Source organism: Watersipora subatra, chromosome 7 (genome assembly GCF_963576615.1).
Source record: "Watersipora subatra chromosome 7, tzWatSuba1.1, whole genome shotgun sequence".
NCBI lineage: Eukaryota > Metazoa > Bryozoa > Gymnolaemata > Cheilostomatida > Watersiporidae > Watersipora > Watersipora subatra.
This window is the reverse complement of record NC_088714.1, coordinates 12030354-12040669: the sequence shown is the minus strand read 5'-3', so window position 1 is coordinate 12040669 and position 10316 is coordinate 12030354. Positions and strand designations below refer to the sequence as shown.

General features: G+C 46.1%; 1 protein-coding gene and 1 pseudogene across 1 annotated transcript; one reads left to right on the top strand and one right to left on the bottom strand.

Annotated features, from left to right (window-relative positions):
- The first annotated feature begins 569 nt into the window (after positions 1-569).
- Positions 570-3610, top strand: LOC137400429 (uncharacterized; annotated as a pseudogene).
- A 2436-nt stretch (positions 3611-6046) lies between these two features.
- On the bottom strand, positions 6047-6664 carry LOC137400428 (adhesive plaque matrix protein-like). The gene has a single exon (XM_068086757.1). It carries the CDS (start codon positions 6662-6664, stop codon positions 6047-6049), a length of 618 nt encoding a protein of 205 aa, XP_067942858.1.
- Between the last annotated feature and the right edge of the window lie 3652 nt (positions 6665-10316).

Here is a 10316-nt window from a genome sequence, read left to right as displayed (position 1 = left end):
AAGAGGTTAGCGCATGAGTTCAAGATGAAAAACTGGAAGTGGAGATTATTAGGATGGATGACTCCAAAAATGAGAGTACAGGACTAGAGCGGGTTAGCAGTAAACCTAAACCTAAACTACCAGTGTTTTGATGAGAAAACAGATGACATGGATAGTTACCTGCAGCGATTTGAATAGATAGCTAAAAACTATCAGTGGGATAAAGCTGAATGGTCATTCCATTTGAGCCAATATCTCAAAGGTAAAGTTACAGAGACTTACACTAGGATGGCGGCAGAGAATAAGAAGGACTACGATCAGGTGAAGGAAGCTCTGTTAAAACGCTACAATCTCACGGAGGAAGGCTACAGAAAGCGATTCAGAGATAGTAAAGCCGAGCCCGACGAAACACCACAACAATTTCTAAATCGACTCAGTACATACATTGACAAGTGGGTGGAGCTATCGAACTGCAAAGACCTGAAAGAAGTCAACTTGCGAGAGCAATTCATAGCGGCATGTCCTACGGATCTCGCTGTAGTGGGAAGCGTTACGTACAAGTAGCATGTTGTAAAGGTAAAGTTGGTAAAATGGATAATGGAGTAAACCTAGTTGGAGGTTATGTAAATAGTAAGCAGGTGGATATGATTAGAGATACTGGATGCACATCAGTAGTAGTTAAAAAATCACTGGTAAAAGCTGATAGGTACACAGGAGAAGAAGGATATCTACAAATGGCAGATAACACTGCTAGACAACTGCCATTTGCCAAAATCAGCAACGATACCTCAATCTATCAGGGAGATGTAACGGCGATGGTTATGGAGTCACCCATTAACGATCTAATGCTTGGAAATATTTCAGGCAATCGATCCCCTTGTATTCCACTATCAGAACAAAATCAGGAGTGTTCTGTGGTTACACGCACACAAGCTATAGAAAATAAACAAGGAAAAAAACCACTATCATTTGTCAGCAATGAAAACATCGAAGTAAACAGAGAATACCTCATCAAGTCACAGAGAGAAAACAATTCTCTAAAGAGGCTGTATGACGCTAAAGAAGCAATAACGAAAGGCAAACTACAAACTAGGTTCATTGCGCAGAAGGAAATCCTTTATTGTGAATATTATCACCCAGGGTACAACAGCGGACAGCCGAGAAAAAAAGTAGTTGTACCGAAAGCTCTACGTGTCGCTGTGATGAGACACGCCCACGGTTCTTTATTGAGTGGACATATGGGAATCCGTAAAACTACTGATCGAATCCTAACCAACTTTTTCTGGCCAGGTCTACACGATGAAGTTACAAGATTCTTTTGATCCTGCGACATCTGTCAATGCAAAGAAAAATGGTTCAGTACAGAAGGTTCCCCTACAGCGAACTCCACTAATTGAGACTCCATTCAAGCGCTGCGCTGTTGACTTGATTGGACTAATTAACCCTCCGAGTGAAAAAGGGCATCGATTTACACTAAATCTGGTGGACTATGCTACTCGATACCTCGAGGCTGTTCCACTGAAAGGCATAAGCTCAAAAGCAGTGGCTGAAGCTCTAATCGTCATTTACAGTCGTGTTGGAATACCTGAAGAAGTAATCAGTGATCGAGGGACCCAATTCTTATCTGAGTACATGGAGGAGTTCACCAGACTACTCGGCATGAAACAGATGCCGACAACCCCCTACCATGCTATGGCTAATGGACTGGTGGAGTGATTCAATGGCACACTGAAGTCAATGCTGAAAAATTTATGCCATCAGGGGCCAAGGCTGTGGGACAGATACATAAACCCGGCACTATTTGCCTACAGAGAGGTCCCACAGGAATCTTTTGGATTCTCACCAGTCGAGCTGTTGTACGGAATGACAGTATAAGTGCCGATGGATATTCTACGACAGCTATGGACACAGGATGATGCCAAAGGAGAGACTAAGAGTAGCTACCAACACGTGTTTGATCTGCAGGCTAAGCTGGAAGATACGATTGAGCTGGCCCAGAAAGAGCTAGAAGGAAATAAGCAGAGGTACAAGCATTACTTCGACAATAAGACAAAGAAAAGGGAATTTCAAGAAGGTGACAAAGTTCTCATCCTGCTCCCTACTAACCACAACAAGTTACTAATGCACTGGCAGGAACCATACAATGTATAAGAGAAGGTCGGGATAAACGCATACCGATTTCAGGTAAAAGGTAAAAGTCAAACCTACCACGCTAACATGCTGAAGAAATACTATGTGAGAGATAGTGAAAAGGAAATAACTGAGGTAGCTGGTATCGGAGAAGTAGAAGAAGAGGAAGGCACACTGGTGGAGTTGTATTTGGAACAGTCAGTCGGAACTGTGAAAGATCTGAAGATGGGAGAAAATATATCTGATGAGCAAAGAAAACAGATCACCGACATCATCAAGAACTACACAGATATATTCACAGACAGACCAGGAAACTGCAAAATCATCAAACATCCAATTACTCTAACCAGTAACAAGCTCATCAAATCCAAACCCTACACATTACCTTACGCGGTGAGGGAAGCCACTTAGAGAAGATATGCTGAACACAGGGATCATCAGTGAATCGAACTCTCCATATGCATCATCAGTCGTACTCGTGAAAAAGCCTGATGGATCCAATCGACTATGTGCTGACTACCGGAACTTGAACTAAATAACAGTGTTCGATCCAGAGCCAATGACAACAGCAAGCGATCTCTTTCAGAAGATGAGCAGTGATCACTACTTCTCAAAGGTAGATCTAACTAAGGGCTACTGGCAAATTCCTGTAGAGGAGAGTGACATACCGAAGACTGCATTGGTCACTCCAGATGGGCAATACAAGTTCATCAGGATGCCGTTTGGGATGGTCAACTCTGAAGCAACATTTGTACGTGGCATGAATAAGCTTTTACAGGATTTACCAGGAGTAGACAACTACATCGATGACATCATCATACACACTGCCAAATGGGAAGATCACATGAACGCACTGAGAGAACTATTCACCCGTTTGGCCAAGGCACAGCTCGCAATCAAACCGACGAAATGCTACCTCGGTGGAACATCTATGGAGTCCCTAGGTCACAAGATCGATCGGGGAGAACTGAAACCGATGGAAGACAATGTGGAAAAAATTACTGAAGCTCCAAGGCCTCGGACCAAGACTCAAGTACGGTTATTTCTAGGATTGACGAGCTACTACCAAGAGTTTGTCACAAATTACGCGGCGATAGCAAGTCCTCTGTCGGACTTGACTAAAAAAGGACAACCTAATAAAGTTTTCTGGACAGATGCGCAAGAAAAGGCATACCGGAAACTGAGACCGACCATAACCGAGAAACCAGTTCTGAAACTACTAGACATAACAAAGCAGTTCACCCTAAGGACTGACGCGTCGGACACTGGACTCGAAGCTGTACTACTACAGGGACATGATGGAAAGCTATTTCCTGTCAGCTATGCTAGCCGAAAACTACTGAACCGTGAAAAGAATTACTCAACAATAGAGAAAGAATGCCTAGCAATTGTATTTGCTGTAAAGAAATATCTACCATATCTCTACGGCGTGGAGTTCATACTACAAACGGATCACCAACCACTAACCTCAATCGAGCAAAGTATGAGATCAGCAGAGTGATGAGACGGGCACTATATCTACAGGATTATCGCATGACGGTGGAATCGATTAACGGGAAAGACAACGTCGGAGCGGACTACATGAGCAGAATAGACTCAGAATCTTAATGCTGGAAATTTGACTATAAATTTCCTTTTGAATGGGGAGTTGTCAAAGATTCTGAGTGCTGTATATAGTATCATAAACAAAGTTATAGCATGACAATAGCTATTGCGCAATACGTTGATGAGTCATGATCATAAGTTTAGAAGCCTTGTTCTATTAGTAGATTTTTCCTGAATGGATTTTCTGGAAGTTTCTAGAATAATTGTAAGGAGGTATAAATAGCCTCACTGCAGCAGTTCATAACAATTCAGTTTACATTATACATGTCTACAAGTCAGCAATAAAGGATTATTTTATACTCTCACAGCAATCCTCGGCGTATTATTATATAGACACTAAATTACTTATACATAGTTAGCCGCAGTATTACACCCGAACGTCTTAACTCTTAGCCTTGTGCAGATATCAGGATACAATCACAACACCAGATATCTCGAACCTGTCACATTGCATCACCACTTTGTGACACTCATTGCTTACCAGACACATCATGAAATGCTCGAAAGCCTACACCAAAGCCGAAGCTTTCTGCTGTAGTGTAAAGTGGTGTGCTCATACATGTAAGCTACAACTTGGCACGCACCATCCTTTTGAGAAATAGAATTAAACCCAGACCCGCAGTACCAGCGCCTGCAATCACCTTGGTCTTGGCTATATTGGCAGATTAGAGTTTAACACTTGCTTTAGTCTGTGAGCTAGTTTGGGAACTACTGTAGCTCTAGTCTGTGAGCGCACAGTTGGTGAGCTAGTGTTTCACAATTGCTCACCAACTGTTTAATGTTCTTATATGCTTCATTTTGCGTTTTTCCCATTTGAACTCTAAATCTTTTGCTTGTCAAACAAAGCAACGATTCAGCAACTTAGGTCAAATTTGGAATAAAATGACCTACAGCATTGACTAGGCCCACGAAGCTTCCACATTCACTGGCATTTCTAGGTGGTGCTAAAACTAAAATGGATTTCAGCTTGACTGGGTCAACAGAAACACCTTTGTCTGATATTACGTAGCCTAAAATCTTTACAGAGTCTATTCTAAACTTGCACTTTGTAGGCTTAAGTGTCAATCCTGTGTTTTTAGGTGTGGTAACAGAGTACCTAGCCTGGCATCATGCTCTTCTACACTACCAGAACTTCAAATAATATCATTACACACATTCTGTACACCTGCTAAGCCTAGCAGAACCTGCTAAATAGTATACTGAAAATAGTGAGGGCTAACACTTGTACCCATTGTAAGGCATTTATACCTACACTGTATAAAAGCCAAATGGAGTAACAAAGGTAGCGATTTTACTAGACTTGTGCACAAACCCAATTTGGTGGAATCTCTGCCTAAGTTATAGCTTGGAAGATTTTTTTCCTATTTCCTAAATTAGCTAGCATGTCCTTTGTTATAAGAGTTGGATGGTGTTCTTGCAAAATTGCTTTGTTCATGGCACATACATGTATCCACCGTCTGGCAAAAAACCACAAGACTCCTGCATCACCACAACAATCGGGCCCACCTACGTTGTTCCTAACCCAGCACTTGGCTAAAGAATATCGGCAGCCAACAATTCCTCAATTTTGGCTTTTATTTTTGCACAATAGCCAATTGGCAGCTTATGCATTGGCTGAGCAACCGTAGTTACATTTGGGTCAATTTTGAATTTCACATATTACTCCCCTCAGCTTACCAATACCATTAAAAGTTTAAAAAAAATGCTCTAAAACTTCACATGACTGGTCCGGCAAAACATTAAAACCTACTCTACCACTCTAATGCAACAAACCGAGGTCATTGGCTGTTTTGACACTTAAAATACGTTAAGCAGTTCTATTTAAAACAAAAAATGTGCTGCTTACTGTCGTAATGGCAGCACTAGCTACAGCCTTAAATTTACCTAACAAATCTAATTGTTTGTCACTACCATATGCAAACAGTTCCAAAAGTGTAGGTTGAATTGTCACTGAGCCCTTGACCTTATCATATGCCTATCTGTCAATAATTTTGTTACCAACTGATGTATCTAATACAAATGGGATCATGTCACGATTTATGTCAACTTTACATCTGGCCATTTGAGCCTTGGTGCCATTTACTGCAAACTGAACATCACTGCCACACTGCTTTTGAGCTTCCTGTAATGTGGATTCCGACAAATATTCTTTATAATAGTGGAAAGTTTTTGTGCGACCTTCACTTTCCTTCACTAGCACAAAAATTGGTGCATGAGTTTATACATATATTTTTTGCTCAGTTTATAAGTTGTACATAAATGCTCAAGTAACAGGCAATGAACAGGCCCCGAACAGCTCTGCTTTTCTACACAAGTTTTCGAGCCTATATAGCTAGTGAGCTCCGCCTCCTTTCAACTTGGCTAGACCCGGCACATTCCAGTCCGCCCTGGCCTGGCTCGGTCTTGACTCACTACGGCTCTGGTTGGCATGGCTTGGCATGGCTTGGCTTGGCATGGCATGGCTTGGCTTGGCTTGGCTTGGCTTGGCATGGCATGGCATGGCATGGCTTGGCATGGCATGGCATGACTCGGCATGGCTCGACATGGCTCGGCATGGTTCGGCATGGCTTGGCTTGGCATGGCTTGGCTTGGCATGGCTTGGCATGGCTTGGCATGGCTTGGCATGGCTTGGCATGGCTTGGCATGGCTTGGCATGGCTTGGCATGGCTTGGCATGGCTTGGCATGGCTTGGCATGGCTTGGCATGGCTTGGCATGGCTTGGCTTGGCTTGGCATGGCTTGGCATGGCTTGTCATGGCTTGGCATGGCTTGGCATGGCTTGGCGTGGCTTGGCATGGCTTGGCATGGCTCGGCATGGCTCGGCATGGCTCGGCATGGCTCGGCATGGCTCGGCATGGCTTGGCATGGCTTGGCATGGCTTGGCTTGGCTTGGCTTGGCATGGCTTGGCATGGCTTGGCATGGCTTGGCATGGCTTGGCATGGCTTGGCATGGCTTGGCATGGCTTGGCAGCCAAGCCATAGGCCAACGATTCCGTTGGCCTATGGGTCCTATGGGTGATAAGGAGTTGTATGGGTTTTTCCCACGTTACAGAGTTGGAACAGTTCGGCCATCTGTTGGCTCTCAAAGAGCGCCTCCTGGTTTGTGTAGATCTGCTTGGGTAACCCTAGATAGCAGAAAACCCGCTCATCCAGTGCGTTTGCCACCACCGGGGCTTTTGAGTCTGGTAGTGACAGTGCGTCCTGACATCAGTTCAAGTGGTCGGTGAGGTCCAGCACCAACTTGTTCCCATTAGGCATGATCGGAAATGGCCCCAGCAGGTCAACGGCCAATTTCTGCCAAGTTCGTTCGGCATAGAGCCCTTTTTTTCCCCTGGCCGCCTTTTCTCTCCATTATTTGCAGTCTGGCACACCTCGCAACTCTTGATGAGCCGTCTGACTGCGGCAGTCAGTCCGGGCTAGTACCAAGTCAGCTGGAGGCGGCTTATCGTTCTTCTCATCCCTGAGTGAGCCAAGGCATGTGTTTTCTACATCATGGTCTCCCACATGGCTGTGGGAGACGGTGCAGTGAATGCAGTGGGTGCAGTGGATACCCTGCATCACATGCAATGATCTTTGTGCATACAACAGGATAGCGAGATGGAAGCACGCATATCCTTGCAGGGCCACGCGTGCTTCCATCTCGCCGTCCTGTCTTATGCGCAGAGATCCTTGCATGTGATGCAGGGTATCCACTGTTGAGCCGGGAGTCCGTGAGAGTGGTCGACCGGATCTCTGCGGTGTGTGACATTGCCTAGAGTCGATCCCGTTCTGTCAAGAGCGGGAGTCCTATCCAGGCAAATAGTCGGTACCCACGCGGTTAATGGCCCTTGTTCCATTGCCAACTCCTTTTGTGAGGGGCCTCCGTCCCTCTGCTCAAAACTCACGCATTGCTGGCAGTCCTTGCAGGTTTGCCTACTCAACCCATCTGCGTTCCTGTGGCGAGTCCCTGAATAATGCTCCAAGACGTAGCAGAACTCAGCCAGGATCTCTAGTCACCGGACTACCTGGTTCGAGAGTTCCCTCCCCTGCACAGCCACCAGAGTGATGCATGGTTCATCTGTAGGAGGATCTCCCGGCCATACAAATACGGCCTGAAGTGCATAACCGCCTCTACCACAGTAATTAGCTCCCGTCGAGGGACGCAGTAACTGTGTTTTGAGAGAGTGAGGGTCTTGCAGTAGTTGGCAATGAACCTCTCGCAACACTCCTGTACTTGGCACAGTACGGCCCCCCACTCCACATCCGTGGGCATCTGTGTCCAGGATGTACTGCCTCTGAGGATCAGGATAGCCCAAAATTGGGGCAGTGCTGATACTATCATTCAGCGCGATGAAGGCGATCTGTTCCCTTTCCGTTTATTTCCAGGGCTCTCCTTTCGCAGTCAGTCGGTGCAAGAGATACGCTATAGTGGCGAACGCCGGGATATATTGCCGGTAGTAGCTGACCGTCCGAGGAATCCTTAAAGTACTTTTACTTTGTATTGGCTCGGCTATTCTGTGACTCCCTTCACCTTGTCAGGGTTTGTAGAGACTCCGTCCTGGCTTATGATGTGGCCAAGGTAGCTGACTTTAGATTGCAATAGTCTGCACTCGGACAGCTTTAATTTCAGTCTAGCCTTGTAGAGTCTCCAGAATACTTCCTCTAGCCGATGCAAACGCATACCAAAGTCCGGGGCAATGACTTGAATGTCAGCCAAATTTAGTAGCACAGTTCTCCAATGGAGGCCGTGTAGAACGTGATCCATGAGTATTTGGAAAGTGGCTGGGGAGAACGTCAGTCTGTCTATTTTCATAATCCAGACCGTGTCAAGAAATCTGAATTCTCTTGCTTTTCTGCATCCATAGGTACCTGCAAAAACTCGCTCACCGGGTCGAGCGTGCTGAAATAGCAGCTGCCAAACAAGGCGTCCAGGCTGTCGCCAATCCTGGGTAGAACGTAGGTGTCCTGCTCGGTGATGGAGTTTAGGCACCATTAGTCTATGCAGAAAGGCCACTTCCCATCATTCTTCTGGACTAACACCACGGGGGAGCTCCAAGCTCCTCCGGCTGGCTTGATATGCTCCTGCTTGAGTAGATCTTGGACATGCCTTTCGGTCTCAGCCTCCTTCTTTGGTTCGAGTCTGTGGGGGGTTTGCCGGATTAGCCAGGTTCCCTCCTTAAGTAGAATAAGATGTTTCACCTTGATGGTCCTATTTACATCATCGTCACCCGTACTGAACACAATGGCATATCGACTTAGCAAGGAAGCCATCCTCGCCGTTTGACCGGTCTCCTAACAGTTTGGCTGGGTTGCCTGGTACAAATCCTCAAAGTGAGCCCGCACTCATTGATTGAAGTCGGACAGGTGACACAAAATAAGGGATCGTCCTTTTTGACCTGCAGGGTCTCCACTTCCGTGTAAGGGCTGATAGTGGCTCTAGACTGAAAAGGTAATGGCCGCTTTGTAGAATTCATGCAGTGGGTGATGACCTGCCCCTTGTGTCTCGGCTGAGTCAAGCTACTTGCCATTGGAGGTCGGTCGGGAAATCTTTTGCTCAGTCCCATATTAGTTTAGTCCCATTAGTCCTTTTGTAACTCAGTCCCTCAGTTTGGCAGTAATGTCGCGTGGTGATGCGACAGTGTATTTATGTTTCTGTCGGGCGAGAACCACTACTCCCCTTCTGGCATTCCAAGTATGCTGTCCTCGCTCAGACGGCTAATCACAAAGACTTCCTCTGTCTTTACATCCCTCAGGCGGGTGGCCAGACAGATTATAGCGTTGAAGGCGAGCCGTATTCTGTCAGCCAGTACACGGTTGTCACTCTTCTCGATTTGAGGCCATACGGCTCCTGGAAGTCGGTCAGATACCTGCTTTTTGATCAGGTTTGTGGTTCATCCTGTGTCCAAAAGAATCTAGATGAGCTGCCTCTCCACTCTTCCTCGGAGCAAATAACTGGTGGAGCTGCTATCTAGCTTGCGATCTAGCTTGCGCTGTAGCGGTGTCTTTCAAGTCATCTTTCGGGAGGCCTGAGAACCTTTATTTCTCTAGTGAGGTGGGGTCAGTCTCTCGAGCTGTCCAGCATTCAGGGAAGAACCGCGGTTCTTGTGATTTCCATCCTCAAGGCGGAGAAGGGGTTGGCCCTGCCGCCTTTAAGGTAGGTTTCCTACCAACCGGTCCAGTGGACGTGGTTTTTGCTGTCTGGGGTGGAAGGGATTCGGGGGTCACCATCCTGTATTTTGGGCTACTTCTCTGTTGTTTGCATAGAAATGCTTTGGCCGTATCCAGGACATTGGGAATGTCCAGATTGGCCTCACTCACACACTGGCAGTAATTTTGTGTCTCTACAGGCCTTTCTTTTGCACAAGTTTTCCTCGCCAAAGTCCTTGTCGGTTGAGACCAACCGTCTGCTGTCACTGAATCCTGTGTAGTCCTATTGTATTTTCAGACTTGTTTGGCCTTAGCACAGCCAGTAGCCGAAGCTACTGCTGTGGCCGTTCTTTGTTTCCCGAAGCCTTTTTGGTGTTGCAAAGGCAAATATTTTATATGTGCCCCGGTCGCCCACATTTGAAGAAAAACGTAGCTGCCTGGCTCCTTTTCTCAGTTGCAATGCGAACCTGCTTTTGG